Raw genomic sequence first — 25,148 nt, forward strand, 5'->3', positions numbered from 1 at the left:
CCCTCAAGAATTTAAATGGTGGTATTTACAAGCCATTATGAAGCAAGAATACAAACACATAGGGCTAGATTGAGGCCAGTATACAGTTTTTGCTTAGGTTTTGTTGTTGTTGGCTTTTAGAAGTATAATTAGTTGAATAATTCCAGAAGCTGGGCTTTTTCTTTTGCCCCCTCATCAACTCACTCATCCTTCTTCAGTTTACCCAGTCCCCACCTTTTTTTCTTAACAAAGCTACATTTGTCAGACATAATGCTCACTCTATCCCTAAAGTCTGCCTTTTGATTTCAGCTAGCTCTGACTCTCCAAGTTCAATGCCATGGACCTGAACCAGTGTCTGTTTCCAACAGAATGTCAGATGATTGCCACATAGATTAGAGTCATCCTGCCCTCCTGGTGTGCTGCCAGACAGAAACTGGGGACCAGCAGGGAGCTGGGAGGCCTCCAGTGGGAGGCTGAGAATCAGGTCTCTGTGGGTGAGCTGAGCAGTAGTCACTGTAGCTGGAAGAGCCATGCAAGGGAGCACAGCTGTCAGAAGCAGCCTGTAGAAACCGGTCCTTTAGAGTTTGCACTGAGCTGCTTTCACAGTAGTCAGCCTTGAACCATAGTGCAAACCCATTCAAACAGTGAAGAAAATTTCCCTTCCTAAGCAGCAAGAAATTCTCACCCTGTGTGATCAAAGCAATCAGCTGGTTCCTCTTCCTTCCTATTTGTTTATATTTCTAATCTCTTATGATCTCCATGACTGTGGCCTGATAGTTTTCTTTTGCATAGTGTTTTAAAATACTTTTTTCTTTCTCCAGTGCATTTTAAAGCAGATAAAACCAAGTTGACAGGAAGTATCTAATGTTTCTTTTTTAAATAATTGTTATTACAAAAGTAATGAAGGAGCTAAAATCATCCATAATTGCATCACTGAAGGGCAACAACAACGAACATTTTGGCCTATTTACTTCTAATTATTTTAAATAGATGTGTAAATATGTACATATGTATTTTTAACAAAATAGGTTATGACAGAATAGTTTTTTTTATCAACATACTTGAGTATTTTACTGTATTATTAAAAGCTCTTAAATGACATCAATGGCTGCATTAGAATCCAGGATAAATGGATATTGTATTTATTTTAGCATTCTCCTGTTTTGGGAAGCTCATGTGGGTTTCTAAATTTACACTTTATTTCTCGGCGTGGAATTCGTTAAGCTCAATTTCATCGGATTTTGTTGGTTTAGAGTGAGAATTTGGGCACAGTGGAAATGGAATATTTCTGTCTGTACCATTGTTTGCTTTCCTTGCCAACATTTTTTAAAAATTAATTAATTTATTTATTTATGGCTGTGTTGGGTCTTCGTTGCTGCTGCGGGCTTTCTCTAGTTGCGGCAAGCGGGGGCTGCTCTTCGTTGCGGTGCGCGGGCTTCTCATTGCGGTGGCTTCTCTTGTTGTGGAGCACGGGCTCTAGGCGCACGGGCTTCAGTAGTTGCAGCTTGTGGGCTCTAGAGCGCAGACTCAGTAGTTGTGGCACACGGGCTTAGTTGCTCCACGGCACGTGGGATCTTCATGGACCAGGGCTTGAACCCGTGTCCCCTGCATTGGCAGGCGGATTCTTAACCACTGCGCCACCAGGGAAGCCCTTGCTAACATTTCTCAAAAGGCATTTTGAAGAAGCAAAGATTGGAGCAGTGGGGTTTTTTCCTTGTTTTTGGTTTTGAATTTTGTGATTGTAATATGTCTTGTAATCTCAGTTAACTTTTAAGCAGAGAATCAATATAAAATAAGAAATATGTTGCCTAACAAACCCTAATGTTTCAAAACCACATGTTGTGCTGTGTCATTTGAAGTTTATCCAATAGGACAATGGGGGATATTGAAGATTTTTTTTTTTTTTAAGACAGGGACTGCCTGGATCAGATTTATGTTTTAAAAAGACTAGGTCAGTGAAACACTTGAGCTATCACAAAAGAATTCACATGAAGTTAACCTTTTAAAAAAATGAGCATTTGGTGCAACAGCTGCTTTGGTGCAACTGAGAAAATGAAACTATTGAACCAACATTTGGAAAGGAGGATAAGTGTAAAAATGAAAAATAGTTTGTGAAATGATACAGAATGATATATATTTGTATTTGAAGGCCACCTTCCTTAAAAAGTCACGTTTCTGGAGAACATATTTTATCTCCCATAAGAGTACTGTGTCTAGAGACCTGCTTTCAGCACCTGTCCCCGGGTGCATCTGTGGGTGTGTCACTCTCAACACCCAGTTGCCGGGTCCGAGGCAGTCACCACCTTGTTCCACAGGCTGTCTCTCCCCCCTTCCAATTTGCTCTCTCCATTAGCAGTCATCTTTGTAAACAGAAGTCTAAGATTTAGTGTTGTGCATATTTTTAAATGACCCATTTTGATGGGGCTCTCTTTATTGTTTCAGGTTGAGTGCATTTGGGAACTTGATGCATAAAATTTGCATGACTCCTCACTCCTTTCTGTATCTGTCTTTGGATTCAAGCCAGCATGGCTCACACCACAAAGGTTAACGGCTGTGCCTCAGGTAACTCCATGTTCTGGATGTGTGTGTGTGTGTGTGTGTGTGCGCGCGTGTGTGTGTATTAGTGTGTGTCTTTGCTCAAACTAATTTATTTCTTTTTTAATAATGGATAAATAATAAGTTGCCTAGATAACTAGGATTTCAAGCAATTTCTGTCCATTGAAGTTTTGTTGTTGTTGTTTTGTTTAATCTCTTAGAGAATTTGCTTTTATCTTTAGAGTCTTTATGTACAAAAATCAGCTAGGTAAATAGTCAATTCTGTTGGAGTGTTGAAAGATCAATGTAAAATACTGAATGCTGATGCAAGAATAATGTTTAAAAAAAAAAAAGAATAATGCATACTCCTCTTGCGCTTCTTTATGAAGGATTGAACGATGAAATAGGAAATGAGTTTGAATGCTTAAAACCAATTCCTAGTATCCACTCCCAAGCAGCTTTTGTTTGTTTAAAGTAACTTTCCCAGAGGGGAATGTGCAGTAAACCAAATATATTGTGAATCATAAAGACTTGTATTCTGATTATTGCTTTGGTTATATTAGAGACCTATAGAGTTTGCATATCTATTCCAGTATTGCTTATATAAGATTTTGGAGAAATTTATAGAACAAATGCTGAGAAAAGCCTCCTAAGAGACAGTATATGACAGGAGATGACAACCTGTCCAAAATGGTACTCTAAGTGATCATTCCTCTTTTGAGCTATCTGCCAAATAGCAGAACGTGTGAGAGCAGTAATTGTGTATGTGGGAATTCTTGTGGAGCACTTGAGTCCAAGGTCTTCGCTCTGCTGGCTCTGGGCACTGGATAATGGAGAGAATGTGGGATTGGAATCAGGAGACCCATCTTCTTCATTAACCATGAATTATGGGGCAGGACTATTTCTCCATGTGTAAGACATCAGTAAGTATATCCACCTGCAGGGTTAGAACCAATGAGAGCACCAGAAACGCGCACACAAGTGCCGAGTAAGTTGTAAAACAGCAGCAGAAGGAGGAGACCTCTGAATTGGGCCCACCCAGCCCGTGTGTGGCTTTCTGTTTCAGCAGTCTCAGCTGCAAGTGTCCCCTCTGGAAAGATGCTATAGCTTGCCCCAAACCAAACCCAAATAAACTCAATTGTTTATTAGGGAACAACTGATCTTACTCTGTTCATTCTTTTTCCTATCCTTTCTACTGCTCAACTTCTCAGGACTATTATAGATTCTGCTCAGGACTGCTGTCATTAATAAAATATGAATGACAATACCTAACATTTAATGAACACTTAGTATTACCATGGTGCCCAAGATGTTTTGCCTGCATTATCATACTTAGTAGTCATAGTAATCCTAGGAGAGTATGCTGTTATCATCACCACCACCACTGTCATCCCTATATGATGGCACAGAAAAGCTCAGTAACTTACCTAAGTGAAGAAAGGAAAGTCAGGATTAGTACTTGTTTCTCTAGTCGAATATTTGTTAAGGGAAGAGATTGAAACGTTGTGAAATTTCTTGAGAGTTGTGGGCGGGTTTCAATCCCCCGTGATGCTGTGATCTCCCTTCCCCTCCTGCCCTCAGTTCTTTTCACACACTCAGAGGAAGGGGGCTCGAAGTTGTTGGTGCCTCGGAACGCTCTGGTATCTCTGGCAGAATCAATATATTCAAGGGTTTAGATAGTTACCCCAAGTGACCCTAATTCCTTTTCCAACTTGACTTGTCCTGGAGTATCCCTTTTCCTTTGTTCCTGAAGTCTGATGATACAGTTATAACCTTTCTTCCTCACCTGGTGTCCTGCCTAACAGGTCTGGGGACAGAGTCTGAAAGTGAAGAAAAGCTCTCTGATTTGTGACTTCTGGGGTGTCAGGGTATGAATTGTTATTGCACAAAGGTGTCTGGACAAGGCAAGGGAAGGTTTTTGTTTCTTCTAGTCACCATGACCTCTGTAAGCCTATAAGCAAATCTGATTAGAGGCTTAGTCATACACAATTACTTTAATTTTATATATGCATATGTGTGTATAAATATATGTGTGTATGTATATACATAGATACATATACATGTATACATTATGTATACATATACATACTCATAGATATATATGAAACTCATTAAAGAAAATTTTATAATACACAAGTTTAGTGTTTTCCAAAAAAATAAAGCAAGAATTACTGGTAATACCACCACCCCAAAATAAATGTTTTGCTCATTTTCCATATGGCCTTTAAAATTTTTTTCTTAATTTAATTAATTTATTTTTTAAATTTTTATTGGAGTATAGTTGATTTACAGTGTTGTTAGTTTCTGCTGTACAGCAGAGTGAATCAGTTATACATACACATGTATCAACTCTTTTTTTTAGATTCTTTTCCCATATAAGTCATTACAGAGTTCGAGTAGAGTTCCCTGTGCTCTACAATAGGTCCTTATTAGTTATCTATTTTATATCAGTATATAGTAGTGTGTATATGTCAATCCCAATCTCCCAGTTTATTCCTCCCCCGCTTCCCCCGGTAACCATAAGTTTGTTTTTTTTACGTCTGTGACTCTATTTCTGTTTCGTAAATAAGTTCATTTGTACCATTTTTTTAGATTCCACATATAAGCAATATCATATGATATTTGTCTTTCTCTGTCTGACTTCACTCAGTATGACAATCTCTAGGTCCATCCATGTTGCTGCAAATGGCATTATTTCCTTCTTTAAATTTTATGCATTTCACATAGTGGAGATTATAGTTATAAAAATCTTTATTTTACATTTTCTTTTCTCACTTTGTATTACAAAAGAAATACCTGCCCATTGTTAAAAAAAAAAAAAGCCAAACTCAAACAATGCGAAAGTGTATGTGAGTTATAAATATACTTTTTTTTTTTAAATTTATTTATTTTATTTATTTATTTTTTGGCTGCGTTGGGTCTTAATTGACGGTGGCTTCTCTTGTTGCGGAGCACGGGCTCTAGGTACGCGGGCTTCAGTAGTTGTGGCTCACGGGCTCTAGAGCACAGGCTCAGTAGTTGTGGCTCACGGGCTTAGTTGCTCCATGGCATGTGGGATCTTCCCAGACCAGAGCTCGAACCAGTGTCCCCTGCATTGGCAGGCGGATTCTTAACCACTGTGCCACCAGGGGAGCCCTAAATATACTTTTTGAAATGTAATTAACATAAGAATATTTACAAACCCAGATTAAGATGGGATAAAGAGGGCTTTATGGCAGCTAATGAAGGCTGGTTACTGATCTTTCCCGTGAGAAAAAGTTACATTATTTGGATAGTTTAGTAGAAGTTTTAAATGTGGAGTAAATTATATGTTTTTTTTTTCATTTTCCAAAAATAAAGTATAATATTAAATATGCTTTTTTAAACTGTACTTCCCCTAGATGTGTTATGCCCAAAAGGGGTCTCCCTCCCTACCCCTACCCCTGAAAAATCACTGCTTTGGGCTCCGTAGAACATGAGGAGAAATTCTGTGTGACGGTGGAGTCAGAGCACTGACAAAAGAAACACTTTCCATGGTCTTAGGAATAAAGCAGATGCAAAAGAAGACAGATGAGAAAAGTACCACCTAGTTAAACTGTGCCCTTGGCTGCAAAACACACCTGAAGACTGATCATCCCATGTTCACATCCCTGTTTAGAGTTTAAACTGGGTAAGGGACCATTCACAAGTCTTTTTATACTCTGACTTCCCCATTGAGTCCTTCAGTTAGATTGGGTAAAAGGTACTGATTTTTTTTTTTTTTTGAAATATAGTTGATTTACAGTGTTGTGTTAATTTCTGCTGTATAGCAAAGTGATTCAGTTATATATACATTCTTTTTTCATATTCTTTTCCATTATGGTTTATCACAGGATCTTTTTTTTTATATTTATTTATTTATTTTGGCTGTGCCAGGTCTTAGTTGCTGCATGCAGGATCTTCGTTGAGGCATGCCGGATCTTTAGTTGTGGCATGCAGACTTCTTAGTTGCGGGGTGCGAACTCCTTAGTTGCAGCATGCAGACTCTTAATTGCGGCATGTTGACTCTTATTAGTTGCGACATGCATGCAGGATCTAGTTTCCCGACCAGGGGTTGAACCCGGGCCCCCTGCATTGGGAGCGTGGAGTCTTACCCACTGAGCCACCAGGGAAGTCCCTATCACAAGATATTTAATATAGTTCTCTGTACTATACTGTAGGACCTTGTTGTTTATCCATTCTATATATAATAGCTTACATCCGCTGACCCCAACCTCCCACTCCGTCCCTCCCCCAACCCCCTCCCCCAACCCCCTCCCCCTTATAAGAGCAGTTAGTTAATGCTGTAATTTGTAAATTTATTACTGTACATTTCAGACATACAAAATATGTAAAGTTTATATAACAAGCACCCATGTACATACCATCACAGCTTAAGAAATAAACTTTACTAGTACATGGCAAATACTACTGAGCACCTACAACGTGCCAAACATCGTTCTGGGCCCTGGGAATAGAACAGTGAACAGGCAAAAATCCCTGCTTTCAGGAATCTTACATTCTAGTGGAAGTTGAAGTCTCCTTGTGGACAGAGTATCCAGATAAAATAGAGGTCATTCTTATACTATAAAAGTATTCTTTGTTTATCTGAAATTCAAATTTAACTGGGTATCCTGTATTTTTATTTGCTAAACCTGGCAACCTTACCTGTGAACCCCTTCCAGATTGCATCATCCTTCTTACTGGCAACCCCCTCATTATCAATTGTTTGTCATAGTTTTATCTCTTTTTCACCAGATCCTTTATCCTACTTCTATTGACTGGTCCAGTTTTGTTTTCATTAATTTAAAACATTTTATTATGGTATTACTAAGAGTACCCTAATGTCATTTGTTAATGTAATGACTTATGAACATCATAAGTTGCTCATGGCTGACTGTTCTCTTTTTTTATAGCCAAGTAGTAAGTAAATGGGGGTCATTGGTTAGGTAAATTGCTGTATTTCTGAAGAATTTAGGGATAGGGACAGTCTGCTTTTCCCCAAGTTTTTGCATCATGTTGTAAACTGAGTGTACTGATCGATGCCTTTGTAAACACTAATTAATGTTGTGAAACTTTAATTAGAGCCTAGAATCTCTTTAGAAGCCAAATAACAAGTGGCTTATTTGTCAGATGAAGATAATAATACCTGTTCTACCTTCTTCACAGGATTGTTGTGAATAAAAAATAAAACAATAACCGTAAAAACACAATGTAAAGTGCTGGTCAGATGTCAGGAGAAATCACCATCCTTCTTGTTTTGCTATCTCTGTTATGAGTTCCTGATCTAATAAACACCTGCTCAGGTGCCATTGTGCCAGGCTCTGTTGGATGCTGTGATGCTGGGGAAAGAATTGAATTACTGTCCTTTGACAGTTAAATGAAATGGATAGATGAGCATTAGGGAGTGACTTTTTATGCTTGCCATCACCATTTTTATTTCTGTGAATACTTGCCTTTGCTAGTTTATTACAGTTTTTCCCTCTCTTGCTGTTCTCTTTCACAGCCTAAATACATGTGAATTTTTCCAGATAGAGACATACTTACTCATTTAATATACTTATTGAACTACATTAAACATTTGGTTGTCATCTTAAATTAATATAATAACTTTCATAAAATCTTGTTACCCTGGTCAGTTATTTGGCTCCAGGTTTTTTCTCCATGCTGATCTTAAATGAGGTACAAAGGCCACTGATAAGACCTGGCCAATCAGAGAGAGCCAAAGACTCGTGACGAGCAGGCAGAAGGCTGCAGTGCAGCGCAGTGCAGCCCACTCTCCGTTGTGTAAATATTTTTTCTGGGCAGGAGCATTTCTCAAACAGAACTCTGAGCCCACTGCGGTGAACCTGACAGCAGGGATTGCGTGCTGTTTGTCAAGTACAAGACCAATTTGCACTGACTGGTCTGGCTAGAGCCAACCTGGTGTTTTCTGAGACCATCTGTAAAGAATGTCACAGAGCATGGCAGAGGTGGTGTGTTCATGGTGGTGAGTCTTAGACCTGACCTCTGTGTTTGTATTACTCCAAAGACAGAGAGTAAGCTGATTAGAAACTGGGGCTGCTTTAATTCATGGGTACCCTTCTTGACCTTCCAGGGTCTCCTGATACAATCTGCAAGAGGATTAAATGAGTGTTCCTATTTGTACTTTGCATTTTCGCCTAAGTGGTGTGTTCAGTGGTTATCAGAAGAGCTGAGAGGGTAACACAGAGTTGCCTAACATAAAAACATATGTAAGAGCTAGCCAGGATTTTGATTTCTCCTGTTCAGTCTCCCTTCCTTATTTTCAGATTACAAAACACGACTTGCCACCATGGCGAAGCCAGAAGTTGAATTTGGAAAGTAATTTTCCTTTGTTTGAGGCATTCTGTTGACATTAAAAATTAGAAGATCCGATTAAACAGATCAAGGGGAAAGTATGTATTTCAGAAAACTACAAAAAACCCAAAAGTAGAACGATTACAAATAACATTTCCTTCCTGACAGGGGTTATTTTTTTCTTTCGTGTGAATTGTTTCATAGAGCCAAATTAACAAACGTATTCTAATACCATATATATATATATATATATATATATATATATATATATATATATATAAATAAATTATATTTGTATATTTAGTATATCATGCAGTTTCATCCTGTTATTTCATGTGTTTACTAATTGGATTTAATTACATTATGCATTTCAACTTCAAATGAAACTTCGTTGTTAGTTATTTGAAGGCTAATTTCACACTGAAGTTTATAAATGAAATAATTTATTTTCTTATAGTGATGGTGTTTGGGAAGATAGTTGTTTTTTTAAGTAAGAAGTATTTGCATTTGAATTTCATTACTGTTAAAATGCCAAGACCACCTACAAACAGGGACCCTGGGTTTTAGAGTCTTGCTTGTCTGGTTAATCAGAACCCCAGAATTTGTCCAGCCCCCAAGAGGCTCTGAAGAGTCCCTCCCTTGTCAGGGCTTGCCTGTTTTATAAACTTTCAAGGCTTTGGTTTTAAGCTGTAGCCAGCTTCGCCTTATAAGATTTTTGCTTCAAACCATGAGCGAGTCATAATGGGTTAAGCATCAGATTTCAGACAGGCGATTAGCTCTCCAGCTAAGCCGAGGAAGGATGACTTATCTCCCAGCAAGTACCAGCTGACTTGGGTGTAGGAAGGATAGAATCCAGGCTCCTGCTAGTCCTGAGTGCTGGGCAAAGTACCCTTCAGTTGTCGATTGCTGCCCTGATACACTGTGGGTGCCAACAAAAAAGAAAAAAACACAAAATAAAAGCCCAACAGGGAGATTGGCTATGTTAAGAACTTGAGCTGTTGCTATCATTAGGAGACTGCATAGTGTGAGGCAAAGGATTACAACAGCCCTTCCTACAAGGACTTGAATATTTTGTGCCCTGCTCACCCGCAGACTTCCCATCGTGAGTATTGACATTTGTTTCTGATTATACACTTCCCCTCTTTCTGGAAGAACTTTGGGTGGGCTAGTCGAGCCCATTAGTTTCCTTCTTCCTGTGTCCCGGATAATTCCTGTTCATCTCCTTTGTGCAATTTCTGAGAAAGGTTTGAATGGGTTTGGAGGAAAATCAGTGACTAAAGCTCACAGTTTCTGCTTTGGGGACCTTTTCTATAAAAGGCTGTTTGATCTGGCATGAAAAATAATTAGCATAGTTCTCAAATTCACAGAGATAATGAATTCTTGCTCTTTTCTGGCAACATATTTTAAAATGGCATTGAGTAGACTTCTCTAATAAAAACCTCAAATAAGACCCAACCAGGAAATCAGACTTGATAAGATTCATTAATACAGTTGTAGAAGTTCTAAGTCAAAAAAAATCATGATTCTATCTTTCCTCCCTTGGCTGTCTTGTTAGATATTTTTGGAGTGTGTTGTAACTGATTTACTCTATTCCATATGCTTTAGGAAAAGTATGTTCATGTTTTAGAGGATAAGCCTGGTTCTGCTTTTGGGTTGCAGTTCATTATGAAGCCTGAAGACAAGAGAAGTGTTTAAAATATGCAGCCACTTGCATATATAGCATTAGTGATCTCAGCTGGCAGTTCTATATGGACAAGTGATCTCACAGCTTAAAAATAAGTATGTAGCTATTTTGAGGATTTTTAAAAATAGTGACCAGATTTCTAATCCTAGTAGTTCTTGGAGCAAGCCATGGCTGAAAATTCAGATTGAATAATATTCTGTAATATTCAGAAGGCTTTTCTAACCAGCAGAATGAAAAGCAGAACTACAGACATCAGGGAGAACTGGACCAAGTGACAAATTATTGGATTCATGGGATTTGTTCTTATCCTGAAATTTAAATCTTTGTACTCTGTCTTGTTTGTGACAAGCCAGATTTGAGTGGTTCGTGACATTTCTACCAGCTGGATCAGAAGTTGTGGACATGGCTACATTTCATCATATAAACCTTTATTTAAAGGAGCTGGTGCTAGAGTAATAGTTTATGGAAGCAATTTGCTATTAATAGTCACAAGTACTAAATTTATTTTAGCTCCTTTTTCTGTGATTTTATTAATTGGAACAGTTCTCTCTCCAAGGGATCTTTTGCATTTTGGACATGATTTCTGTTGGATAGAATCAAGTGATAGTCATGGGATTTTCTGAATTTAGTCTCACAGTATCTGGTTTAGTTGATAAATTCCATCAGCTTTGCAAACATTGATTCAGCTTGTCCTGCCAAATTTTCCCTTCCCTGTCCACTTTCTGAGTGCCTTTTTCTTGCATCAGCAATCTATTAGGCAATCTAAGTGTTTCTGTACAGCAGGCATATTTAAGAGTCTCCTGAAAGGGGACTTCTGCCGTGGCGCAGTGGTTAAGAATCCGCCTGCCAGTGCAGGGGACACGGGTTCGAGCCCTGATCTGGGAAGATCCCGCATGCCGCGGAGCAACTAAACCCGTGCGCCACAACTACTGAGCCTGCACTCTAGAGCCCGTGAGCCACAACTACTGAGTCTGCGCACCACAACTACTGAGCCCGTGAGCCACAACTACTGAAGCCCATGCGTCTAGAGCCCGTGCTCCGCAACAAGAGAAACCACTGCAATGAGAAGCCCGCGCACCACAATGAAGAGTAGCCCCCGCTCGCCGCAACTAGAGAAAGCCCGTGAGCAGCAACGAAGACCCAACACAGCCAAAAATAAAAAAAAGTCTCCTGAAAGAAAGGGGGAGAATATGCCAAGATTAGAAATATATCAGAGGGAGAGAGAGGTGACATTTCTAATAATTCATAAGCCCAACTGCTTAATCTCTTTAAAACGTTAGTCACGTGCATCAGTTCTTACATTCTTCTAACTGAAACAGAAAAAAGTTCACTCTTCCTCTGCTCTCAGTATCCCCCTCATGTAAGACAGTATACCCACCAAGTGACGGCTGGTTTATTTCCTTTTCCCTAGCATTTCAGATTGATTGGGATTTTTAATTCAAATCAGGGCCACCCCATGGCAGTGTTTTTTGAGGCAGCGCATTTGGCATGTTCCCTCCAACTGTGAGGACAAAGCCTGATTTGTCTTCCCATGACCTGGCAGAGGAGGTAGAAGTACCTGCCGGCTTCATGCAGTATGTCCCCTAGCCAGTATTCCACCTCTTCAGGTGGTGAGTCAGCCCGATGGTATACTCACTTTTATAGCACGGCAGGGTGGAGACCTGGAAGTCCATAAGCCGGTCGGGGAGGAGGGAATGGTTTGCGTGTCAAACCATTCCAGCAATGCAGCTTACAGGAAAAAATTGCAAAATACTGAAGCCCTTTGCCGCCAGATTTTTCCATTAGCACCACACTTTACACAGCTTTCAAATCTGCCTCGGGGACAGCTGTTTGGCAATGGGAGGGGAAAAGGTCACGTCACATCATAAGCTCTGTGGTTGGTTACCTGTCAGCCTGTCCTATAAGGAATCTCAGCAGGCCCTGAGCAATGCCTTCTAAACGCTCATTAATCACACACACATACAAGGAGCTGTGGATTCTCCAAAGGGGGTGCTCAGAAATTATTTGGGAACTAGAAAACAGCCGCTGGAACTTACACCACCTCAGGATACTGATTTTAAATGAAGAAATCCAAGACAGAAAAGCTTCCAGAAAGGTAAAGAGGGCTTAGAGCTGGGGGCTTTTCCTCTGGGACATTATCCCTTGGTCTTCTGTCCTCTGGACACTTTGATGATGAGAAAGTAGGCTTTCCAAATAGTAGTAAATTTAAGTGAGGGTATAGTTTTTGGTCTACCAGAAAGAATGATGCAAAACTCAGTAGAAATAATTCAGTTCAGTGAGTTCATTCATTCAGTAGCTCACTTTTAAAAGACTGCACAGAAATTTACTAGGCAGAGGGCAGCTGTTTCCCTTCTTTGTGGAAGGACCAACCCTGAGGTTCTGTGAAAGTTGGTCTGTCTTTGCCTTATTCTCACTACTTTGTGATTTTGTTTTGTTAAGGATGGCTGGCAAGATTAAGGGTCATTGAGCTTTCTATACTTTTGTTATTTTCTCTGTCTCTCCAAACATTTTAGCTTTCATTAACTTTAATCTCTGTTTTCTGCTCTTTATTCTGAGCCTTTGTTTTTGGCCTTATTTTGACAGAAATCATAGTCTATTTCTGTTTCTTCAGTCATAATGCCTGCAAAAATCACAGTTGGCCTTCCCAGCTCTCCATGGCTCCAGGTAGTAAGAGACCTGCTCTGTCCAAAGAGGTGTGAAAGAAGCAAGGGCTTCTCCACCATCCCAGCTGCTGTTCCCCACTCCTACCTGCCCTGTAGGCTTTGCCCAAAGCACTATTCTCTTTACTTGGATGTCTTTCCTGTATCTGTTTATATGAGCCCTTCTTATGCTTCAAGTCCTGCTTCCTCTCTTACCTCTTCCAACAAGTGTTCTCAGATACTCCCAGTGGGAATTCGCCCATTCCTCTTCTTTATTCCTGGAGAGCTTTGTATTCTGTTAAATAGTTGCCATCACTTGCTTTTATGTAAGAGTTGTAGTTGTGTGTCTCATTAATCTGTAATCTTTGAGGTCTTAAGAGGTGGGATTCATGTCGTCTTCATCTTGGTATGCCCATTGTGGCTTGTGTAGTACCCAGCATAGCCAACAGGCTCAATGTTCAACCAACAGATGTTTTGCAGCCCACGTCCTTGGTGCTGCCTTAACGCTGGGCATCTAATACAGAGCAAGACACAGGCACAGTGCCTGCTTAGGAATCTGTGGGGTTGAACTGAGCCTTGCCAGTTGCCGATCTTAAATTGTCATACTCTTGGCAATTTTCTCCCAGCCTGTTCACCTGGATATTTCCCCTGCATGAACAGGTGGCTTTCACTCTGTCACACATACTTGGATTCTTCCTCCTCGTACCTCACATCTAAGTGGAAGTTGTAGTATATACTTTCTCTCCATCACGTGCTCTAAGGTAGGCTTAAAATGGTGTTGTCTGTTAAATGCCTTGAGTTCCAGGGAGAGGAGACCAGGTACGATGTGGTTATCCAGAGAGGAGTATTATCGGAGGCCATTTGGAAAGCTCTTTCTAGCTCCCATGGCCTCTTTGCTCCTTTCTCCGCTTGTTAACAATCCGACCAGAGAGAGGTCGGGGAGCTCCAATCAGTTCCTCTTGCTTATTATCTAGTCTGGTTTGGTAGACTGGTTGAACCTGTGGATGAGAACCTGAGCTGGTGACCTCTAAGGTGGGAGTATGGCCATTGGTCTACCTTCCTTCTCACCCACAGTTTTTTGGGGAAAGTCTCTACAGATCTATCACCCCTTTTAGATGGGAGGAAATAAACTGTCCTTACTGCTTCATCATTTACAGCCTTTATAGTCTCTGTGGTAATCTCATGTAAAGTTTTAAATCCTTTAGTTTCATGCCCCAATTCATTTTGTCATTTGGCTTTTTTAAATGTTGATTTGAAATCTCAGATGAAAATATATTGTGAGAAAGTCTTTAGTTTAAACTTAATGAAAGTAATAATCATGAGGCAACCCAGACCATAAAAAAAACCCAACGCGTAGAAATTCAGTGTGACTCCAGTGTTAAACCTTAAATGTGTTTGGGGAAATGCACTTTGTTGAGTAAGGTTTAACAAAGACAGAGGATTGTTTTCTGGCCTTTTAAGATAGGCCCATCATCCATAGCATCCTCTTCCTAATTTCAGTTTCCCAGCTGGAATCTCACACCTCCGCTGGGGCACACCCTTGTGGTGTTGATTGTGGCCTCTCCTTGGCAAATCTCCCTGATGTTAAGTTTTAGGCGCAGATCCTTCTAATCCAGGCAGGTAAAGAGGAGTGCTCTTCCAGCACCCAACGCTGTCCACACCTAACAGGATGGGAAAGAACTGTAAGCCCTTGCTGGACCTGCCCTGTCCTTCTAACCCCCTTCAAGTCCTGTCAGCCTCCTTGGGCTATGAGGGAGGCGGGTAGAGAAGGAGCCCTGGTGGTGAGGAAGGGAACTGTGCCCACTTTTCTCTGTCACTGCAGTTCCCTTAGACACCCAGGTTTTGGTGTCATATCCCATCACAAGTCTGAGAGGAGAGGATGGGTTACGTAGCGTGATAAGGTACTTGAATTCTTTAAGGGTTATGGGGAAGTCTCAAATAACGCAGATCATTCATGAGCATGATGGCAGAGCATCTTGCTTTCAACCTGTCTCTTTTTAGGATGAAGACTTAACAGGTAGGGTTTTTGCTGTTGAGATTACCTGCGAGAGAAATGGTGGTAGGGATCCTAGGCTGTTGTTTTGGTTGTTGTCTTTGTCTTCAATTTGTTTCAACAAGGACTCTAGCAATTTTAAATGAGAAGAAGAAAAAAAAGTTGGCCACCTGGAAAATGGGAAAAGGAAAGGGATGGAAACAGGAATGAAATTGGATCCCAAATGGATACCATGAAGTCCTTGCTTGGTGTCATACTGAGACCTGGGAGCGTGTTCAGTTTGACCAACCCAAGGTTTTGTTTTAATTTGAATTAATTGCCAAGATTTTTTACATTAGATAATTTCGTATAAAAATACCAATTTCTGCAGCTTATCTTGAAAAGTCAAAAGATCTGGATCACTGGATGTGTACTTCCACAGGGCCACAGTCATCTGGAGAGGACAGGTGCCTTCTGGTTGCCCCCAAATCCCTCTGAACCCCTTCCTTTCCATTATTAACCTGGACTCTGAAGGTAGTTAAACTTGTGATCTGAACCTTGAGGCTACTTGAATTGCTTAAGGGGCTGCCCCCAGTTTGGCTGTCAGCTTCCTTTAAGCCAAGATGAAGAACACACTTAAGAGTTGCAGAGTTTGCTTGGTTTAGAGCTGAGGTTCTCATCCCTGGCTGTGGCAGAGACTCATCTGGGAAGCTTCTAAAGATGCTGATGCCCCTGTCCCCACCGCAAGAGATTCTGATTCATTGGGGTGGGGATGGGGGGACGAGTCAGCAGACCTGTGGCTACTGATATGCTTGGTTGCCATCTCAAAGTCCTGCAGCCACCGTCCAGGGGAGAAGGACCGTTGGGGCACTGTCTGCCAGCCTGGGGTCACAGAAGCCTTTGCCTACAGCTCATTTCCCCTCTCCCAGGGAGTCACCTTTCCTGGCTACTCCCCACCTATCTGAGGAAAGGTCCTGAGCACATCTTCATCCTCCCAGATCTCATTTGGTGGCTTCTTCTGTACATAAATTAAGGAAGAGTAGAGGCAGAGAGGTGTGTCTTTCTCCCGACAATGGGAACCATTGTGACTGACACTCTCCAGTCAGAGGAAGCTCCTCTTTTTAATTCTTCTCCCATCCCAACTTTTGTCATCCTTGATAAAGGACTAGACATTTATTTGCATACAGTGACTTTTTCTGTTAGACCTTGCCTTCATAGAAGCACACAGACAAAATAATGACCTTCAACCTTTTTGTAGAATAAACTATATTCATATTTATAAAATAAAAATTTAGCAGAATTTTTTTCCAGGATTAAGGAACACTACATTCAGATGCTTTCCTCAGTTTAATTCTTAAGAACGAGTCTTTTGATATTGATACTTAGTTTGGAATATAATAATGTGACTAAATAATACCAGAATTTTCTCAGAAGTACAGAGGAGAAAATTTCTCTCTTAAAAGCAAATGATAAAACAAGCCTAAGGAAATTTTTTGAATGATGGATGTTTTCTAAAACTGGATTGTGGGGATGGATGCACAACTGTATACATTAACTAAAACTCATCAAACTGTACACTTAAAATGGGTGAATTTTATGGTACATAAATATCTCAAAAAAGTTTTTTTTAAGTCCAAAAACAAGGAAAAGATTGATCTAACTCAAATCTCTTACCTAATATGGCGTCGTTGGGTAAAATAACTTGGAATTTTTTGGATCCTATATTTCAAAGTATCTGGCACTTGAAGCTTTGTTCTTTATTAGTTTGTTATTTCTCTTTGAATCAGTTTATTTGGCGTAAAACAAGCCCAAATGAATCCCACATCATCTTTAAAAGTTTGATCTTTGTAGCTTCACGCAGGAAAATGTCTGTTTCAGAGATAGTCACTTTTAAAGCGCTCAGCCACCAAGTGTGGAGCCAAGGATGGAATGAGAACGTAAGTGGAGTGAGGTAGGGTGTGTGCCAGCACTAAGGTGAACCAGTTAGACTCTGCAAATCCAAAAGTTCTTGTAAAACTCTGCCTCTCTCCACATAGCTGTCCCGGTTTGAATTTTACAAAACAGGCCATTTAGAGTCATCCTTAATCTTTGTTAATCTCTGTTTTACTGTTTACAACTAGCTTTGCTTACTTGCCCTGTAGAAGAGTTCAATTAAACTTTATTCCGCTAGAGTCAGTCACATTTACCCAATATACTTAGGCACAAGTGAAGAACAGATTTAAAAGAACCCTTTTTTCCCTCTTTTTTTTAGGTGGTGAATTTAAACCATTAGAGGGACATCTCATTCTTAGTAAACATTTAAAACAGAAACAAAATATTGCTCAAAAATGTTATCCCCCTAAAACAGAATGCACTTGTTTGGGAACTAATTCTGTGTCTTTGAAAGTCACATGATCTAATTGGAATAAAATGTTTAAGGAACTATAAAAAAAAAAAAAGGTTTGGGTCTGTGGTTTACAAATGGGAGTGTTTTTAGCCTTCAAATTACATGTTGCATTAAATAAGAATAAACCAAGACAAGAAATCACTCGCCTCAAGCCCAGCCTGGGTTCAGCATAACACTGAATCATTTCCTTCATAGAACAGCCCTGCGCTATGGCTCAGATTGTGACAGGGAGCTTTTCTCAGCACTGGAGGGTTTGGGGGAGGGACTAAGCAGGAAGAATAAGGACACATTTGCCGCCTTTCAGTCTGTGTTCTTCCTAGAATTAGCAGATTTATAGCTGTATTTCTAGGTTAGCATTTCATGTGTCTGAAGAATACGAGCATAGTTTGTTTGAAAAATTGGCAGGGGCATGGGAGGGGTCTGTCTTCACCTTTGGGTTAAGATCCTTGCTAGCAGTTTCGTTCATTGGTAGTTTTTGCTGTCTCACTGAAGCCGAGAGTCCTGGAATTAAACCCCGTGGCCAGCAGGCTGTTAGTTGGTCAGGAAATTCCAAATGGGTATAAATAAATGCTCTGCAGCAGCTCCTGGGCTCTTTGCCTGCTAACGTGTGCAGGCCCTTTAATGCTGAGGGAAGTGGGCCTGAGACTTGGCTTCCTGCTTGCTGAAAATCACAGTTATTTTGTTTCTGGATGGGTAAGTAAGAAAGCCCAAAAAAAGAAAAATAGAGGAGAGTGTGACGTTTGGATGGGGGTTGGTGAAATATAAACTCAAGCTCTGTATGTTATAAAAAATATTTGCTTTTCTTACAGGCTGGAAAGAATAACTCAGTCCTGGATTTTTGGTTCAGTGACAGTTTCAGCTTTGGCCCGTGGCTCTAACATAAAGATGTCATTGTCGTGGGAGTGAGAGGTTGTATGTGTATGTTAAGGTCTGAGTTTTTGAGTTTATGGCTTACTTAAATCCCAGAATTTCCTTTCTTGTTGGTAAATCCATTTTTGGTCATTTGTTTTCAGCTCTGTTTTTCTAATGGAGAGCTGCTCAGTGCGCCTTAAAGCCGGTTTCTTTTTCTTATGTAAATACTGTAAAACAAAATAAGGGCTGGGATTCATATAATTACTTTAGCCCCACCCCGCAAAAAAGAAAAAAAAAACTGTAATGCTTTGTTAGAATAGCCTTTCTGTCCCGAAGTCCTAGCTTGTGCTGCTTCTCTGCTTTTCACAAAATTACTCTTTGGCACATTTCCTATGTATGCTTAGAGCAACGTGTTATTTTTGAAGAAAGTTTGGAAAACAGCATTTAGTCCCCAAGCTATGTCCCATCTGTGCGTGCATGACAAATTTAGGCCTAGTTCATCAGTAAGTCTTTAAATTAGACAGTGGACATTAGAAGGCAGCACTGCTGAGGCTGGTGAGAACAAGTACTGAAGTGCCTGTGGTATCTTGACTATTACGAGACAGATTTTGGGTAGAGTCGCTGCATCTTCTAGTTGGCACTGAACACTGGAGAAGAGGGCCATTATGTGACCCTCCCAGCCTCTGTAATGTCACGTCCTCCTTACTACAATGTGTCCTTTATTAACACATCACCCATTCCATTCCCAGGAACTGTAACCCTTTCCACTTTCTTCCCTCTCACCGCTCACCTGCAGCCTGGCTTCTGGACTCCTAAGGCCTGCCCAGGATAGGACTGATGATACAGCAAAAGGAAGCTGTGTTTGGGGATTGTTAAGTTGTGCCACTTGTTACCATGCAGCTGGAAAGTGCTGCCCAATGGAGTGGGCAGAGAGCAAGGCCGCGGGCTCTGTATGAGTTCACCTGGTCTGACAACTGCTCTAATTAATTTCTTCCTTCATTTGCTCACACAGCATGCAATGTTATGAAATTTTGTGTGAAGTATAGTGAAAAGGGTCATGGTCTGGAAGCAACCTTTGGAAATCATTGAGTTCCACCAGTCCCCTCATTTTATGCGTACAAACCTTGTCGCTGAGTGTGCAATTCCAGACCCTTTTTGCCCATTGCTTGTCCGTGAACTAGGAAGTATTTATAGCTCCTGTACTTGTTTTATGAAAAAAATTATACTGCCCCCCGCCCCCAAGTTTAGGCAAGCCATTCTGGATGACTGCGTGGAAATGCAGTCAGTGGTTCTAAAGCACACGTCTCTGCACAGTGTGTTAAAGAATGCTCTACTCTTACGACTTCAGTAGAGATAGAAGAATGAGATTGTTGGTAAAAATTAGTGCCTACCTTTGTCCTCTTATTGAGAGAAGAAAATATCTTAACTTGGTCGTAATATACTTTTTTTTTTTTTAAAGGAATTCCTTTATTTTTATTTTTTATTTATTTAGTTAGTTAGTTTTGGCTGTGTTGGGTCTTCGTTTCTGTGCGAGGGCTTTCTCTAGTTGTGGCAAGTGGGGGCCACTCTTAATCGCGGTGCGCGGGCCTCTCACTGTCGCGGCCTCTCTTGTTGCGGAGCACAGGCTCCAGATGCGCAGGCTCAGTAGTTGTGGCTCACGGGCCTAGTTGCTCCGCGGCATGTGGGATCTTCCCAGACCAGGGCTCGAACCCGTGTGCCCTGCATTGGCAGGCAGATTCTCAACCACTGCGCCACCAGGGAAGCCCTGTAATATACTTTTAAAGATTGGGGAAGTTTGTCCGCTTTTACTTTTTGTTTTATTTTACTTCCTTCCTATGCATAATTGATGCTGGACTAGGGCTCCCTGTATACCTAACCAGCACCTACACTCCACTCCCCTGAGCCCTAGTGTGCACACACATACACATGAACATCCCCTGCAGGGCCCAGCCAGCATCTCCCTCAGCCAGCAGAAACCAATTTAGATGTTTAGCAAACTCGATTTTGAAAAGCATCACAAATACCTCAAACCCTAGCTTTGTGGGGTAGGGGGAGAAAAAGCAGGGTGGAGGGAGAGGAGTTCTGGACTATCTGGATGCCAGGGCTATGTGCTTCACCAAACAACAGAGGGTGGTCCAATAATAGTAAATAATAATAGTAGGCTGCCGACATAGCTCTAAGTGCTCCACAAAAACACTGTGAAGCAGGTCTATTATTTTCCCAATTATACAGCTGGAACAGAATCTAACTTGCCAATGGCTGGAAAGTGGCAGCGGCAGGATTCGAACCCAGGCAGTCTGGTCCCAGAGTGCCTGATTTTAATCGCTACCGCTCTTCCTCCACCATACTTAATTAACTGGTACATGCCTAGACATGGGGTTTTTCATTTCACCAAATACTGAGCATGCTGTGTGCCAAGCACCATGCTATGCACTGAAAGATAGAAAAATACTGCTTGGTTCCTGCCCCCCAGCACACCTACAGTCTGGTGGGGGAAGACAGGCATGTGCCTGGCAGTCACAACACAGGTCAGTACGTATTAGCAAAGAGTTCTAGGAGAATGGAGGGAAGAAGGTGACCAGTTCTTTCCAGGACAGAGCAGTTAGGGATAAGGGAAGACTCTACAAAGGATGGGATATTTGGGTTGGGCCCCTGAGGTGAAAGCAGCTAATTCTGACAGATGGAAGAAGCTGGGGAAGGGTGTGCCAGGTAGAGGGAACAGAGTGAGCAAAGGCAGATAGGCTTAAAGTTGCTTGGTTGGTTGAGATTCGGAGTGGGGTGGTGGGCGGAGGGAGGAAACTGGGAAGTGCTGGATTGGGGCAAAATTGTTGAAGACTTTTAATGCAACAGAAAGGAACTTTTGGACTTTATTTTCTATAATGGGGCTCCTGGCAACCAGTCTGAAAAATTAATATTTGAGAAGCTCTATAAGTTTCCAGGGATACCTCAAGCAAATGTAAAATTCCTCAAAGAATGTGTAATATAGGAGAGCAGAGACGTTAGGCTTGATAAGAAACAGGCAGCTTAATTTGCATATGAGCAACTGCATAGTGTTGGCTGTGCTCCCTGGTGACTCACACTGACCGCTCTCACGTACCCCAAAGATCCTGGAGGCACCAGTAGAGGAGGTTATTATCATCTATGTCTATATAATTTATTTTGAAATAATTTCAAACTTAGAGAAAATTTATAAAAGAACTCTCATGCCTCCTTCATCCAGATTCAGATTCCCCAGTGGTTAATATTTTGCCACATTTGCTCTGTCTCTTTTTGCATGTATGTATGTGCTTGTGTGTGTGTGTGTATGTGTATAAAGACATGCATTTGTCATATCTCTTTAATCGCCTTCAATCTGAAACAGTTCTTAGCCTTTCCTTTCTTTGATGACCTTGACAGATTTAAAAATATATATATGGAATCTAAAAAAAAACAAAAAATGGTACTGATGAACCTAGTTTCAGGGCAGGAATAAAGATGTAGACATAGAGGATAGACTTGAGGACACGGGGTGGGAGTGGGAAGCTGGGGCAAAGTGAGAGAGTGGCATGGACCTATATACACTACCAAATGTTAAATTAGATAGCTAGTGGGAAGCAGCCGCATAGCACAGGGAGATCAGCTCGGTGCTTTGCGATGACCTAGAGGGGTGGGATAGGGAGGGTGGGAGGGAGACTCAAGAGGGAGGGGATATGGGGACATATGTATGCATATGGCTGATTCACTTTGGTGTACAACAGAAACTAACACAGTATTGTGAAGCAATTATACTCCAATAAAGATCTATTAAAAAAATAAATTAAATAAAATAAAAATAGAGACCTGGGGATTCCCTGGCGGTCCAGTGATGAGGACTCCGCGCTTGCACTGCCGGCGGCCTGGGTTCGATCCCTGGTCAGGGAACTAAGATCCTACAAGCCACATGGCGCAGCCTAAAAAAAAAAGAGAGACCTGTCCTTCTGTAGGATGTCTTTCAGGTAGGATCCATCAACATTTCCAGATTCAGGCATGCCTTCCGGGCGGAAACTCAACAGAAATGATACTGTGCTCTTCTCAGAACATGACCTCAGGGGCACGTGTTGGTAGCCTTGATCACCGGGTCCACGTGGTTCTTGGTCAGCTTTCTGCACCATACCATCACCATTTTTCTCTTTGTGATTGACACGTATTTTGTGGGAGGCATTCTGAGGCCACACCAATATCCTGTTCTTCAGTAGGAAATCTTTACACACTAGACTTAGCAGCCGTTGATGATTCCTGCCTGAGTCAGCTACTGTTAATAATCGTTGTTAAATGGTGATTTTCTGTTTCCATGATTCTTTCTTTATTTATTGAACTGTAAATTGGCACTCTATTATATATTTCTTATAGCATTATGGACTCACAGATACCTGATTTATTCAGTGGATTGAAATCTGCTACTATCATTAATCATATTATTTTGATGCCCAAATTATCCCAGATTTGGACAGTGGAACCTAAGAGAGTTTTGGAGCCAACTAGACCCCTGACACTGTTTTTAAATAGCTCATCTGATGTGCGCTGACACTTGAGATTAATAACTAGTAGGTAGCACCTGTTATCTGTGTTCTAAAGGTTGTATGCACCTCAGGCAATAGGGGTCACCTGCAGCAAGATCCTTGTCAGGCAGGCAGACAGAACACTCAGGTGACTAGAGGCAAGCCGATCTGAAATTCAGCTTGTCAGAGACCATGTAGTGGGTAGAAGTCTTGAATTTTCAGAGTGTATTGCTTACATTCTCCCAGACCCTCTCCTTTGTCTTTAGCCTTCCCTTGGGTAACTCAGGCCCTGGTCAGCGTGGGCAGAGAAGTAGGGGCTGGGGCTGGGAGCACTATGGGTTGGCAATAGCATGCCACCCATCTTTCCCTCTCTCCTCCACGAAGACACTTGCTGGCTGCCAGGGTCAACATTGTCTTTGCTACGCAGACATTTTCAGTCCCTGCTGTGCCCATTCTAGTTTCAAATATGGAGCAAGTTTGTGCTCTGCTTCTCAACATGCTAAATCAGAGCCTGCGTTCCCTGAAATATCCTCTCTTCTTTCTTCCTGCCCTCACTCATGCCACCCCTGTTCCTCCCAGATTAGATGTATCATACTTCTCAAAAGGAAATCCCATCATTTTTCTCTGCAGTGAGTCATCCATTGGTTTAAAGAAAAATATTTTCTTTTTTATTAGCAGAATGAGGTCATAGATAGAGCCCCAGAGGACGAGTACAAGGACTGATCCCCATCTCTAGCTCTGCCCAGAGGAGCTGAGATTTGTCAGGCCTTCTCAGTTTCCTCTTGAATAGTTTAGGGGGGAAGATGTGGACCACAGGCTGCCGCCAAATGCAGGCAGGCTCTAAGTTCTGGTGGTTTTAACGCTATGGCTAGCACTTATCTAGTTGAGTAAATAAAACTCACACAGTGCAAAGGAATTTGTGATACCACAAGAAAAATTCACAGGGACTTGAACAGTCCATGGAAAACCTAATGGAGGCCGCCAAAGAGAATTTTAATACATTCTCCAGCATCTAGCCAGATCAGCCTTGCTAAGATGCAAATCTCATCATTTCACTCCCGTGTTTAGACCCTTCAACAGCTACCTGATGCACTTGAGAACCACAGACCTGACTCCCAGGGCCCTGTGTGATTGGGGCTTGGTCCCTTCTCTGCCTCGTTTAGTGTTTTCTTTATCATGCAAAGCTCTTTTCAGTTCCTAAAAGTGGCAGGTTTCACATATGCCGTTTTCTCTGCCTAGAATTTCTGCCATCCCAGTCTCCCTGCCAGACACCCACCCGCCACCCCCCACTCACACTCTTAGCCCAGTGGACTCCTCAAATACAGCACCCTGGCAGAACACTCCCTGCGCTCAGCCCAGGTGGGATCCCTGCTGTGCCCTAGCATAATCCTGTCTTTTACTCTCACAGCACTTATCACAGTTGCTTTTATATATGCATCCTTTGTCTGTCTCCTATAGTTCACAAGTTCTACCCAGGTAGGCTCTCTGTCCATTTTGATTTGCCCCTAGCAGTGTTTGCCACATGGTAGGTTCTTAATAAATACTTACTGAATGAAAGAATAAATCCATCTTTCAGTCTGACAGTTGCATCTTCCCTAGGTCAAATTCCCTCTCTGGGGTGTGGGAACAGGTAGACCTGGAATGTGGGACCAGTATGAAGAGGAGCAGTGATGGGAGACAATGGAAGATGTGCAGGTTAATGTCTGTGGGGACAGGTTACAAAAGCAGAGATAAGATCAGCTGTGAGAGGAAATCTAAATATTTAGGGGGAGAAGCCAAAAGGAGTTACGAAGAGTTTCGGATATGAGAAAAAAAACACATTATAACTTAGCCACGTAAACAAACGTAGCCTGTAAAATTGAGTTATGCTACGTATGACGTGTCAGTTGGCCTGGTATTTCGCATGAACTCTGGCATGCACTTTGCTTTTTTTCATGTTGTCATTTTATTTGAACAAAGCATTTGGGTAGCTGTTTAAAACAGCTGCAACCTGCAAAGAAGTCTAGGTGAAATCAGGTAGGTAGTATAAACTCCATGGAACAGGGATTCAGGCTTTATAGAACAGGCCCTAACATCTAATAGGTGCTCATCATTTGAATGAATGATTGGATGGATTTGTTAGCTAGGAGGGGAAAAGAGCAGATATAAAAATAACTCTTTGGTAAATGAAAAAGCAAGAGACAGTCTCATCTGCCATACATTCTTGGAAAACAGAATGAGGAACACTTAGATTGTTATCCTGAATTTCATTGTGTGTTCTCTAACAAAT

At 41.4% G+C, this 25,148-nt stretch overlaps 1 protein-coding gene across 7 annotated transcripts in view; it reads left to right on the forward strand.

The window, feature by feature from the left end:
* The window catches only part of KANK1 (KN motif and ankyrin repeat domains 1), a 187,247-nt gene that overhangs the window by 127,220 nt on the left and 34,879 nt on the right, over positions 1–25,148 (forward strand). For all 7 annotated transcript variants that reach the window (XM_061200372.1, XM_061200371.1, XM_061200373.1 and 4 more), the window contains one exon: positions 2,422–2,541. In XM_061200372.1, the coding sequence (XP_061056355.1) occupies positions 2,505–2,541 (37 nt within the window). In that variant the 5' untranslated portion in view covers positions 2,422–2,504. The remainder of the gene's footprint in view (positions 1–2,421; positions 2,542–25,148) is intronic.

Source organism: Eubalaena glacialis, chromosome 9, assembly GCF_028564815.1.
Source record: "Eubalaena glacialis isolate mEubGla1 chromosome 9, mEubGla1.1.hap2.+ XY, whole genome shotgun sequence".
Taxonomy (NCBI): Eukaryota; Metazoa; Chordata; class Mammalia; order Artiodactyla; family Balaenidae; genus Eubalaena; species Eubalaena glacialis.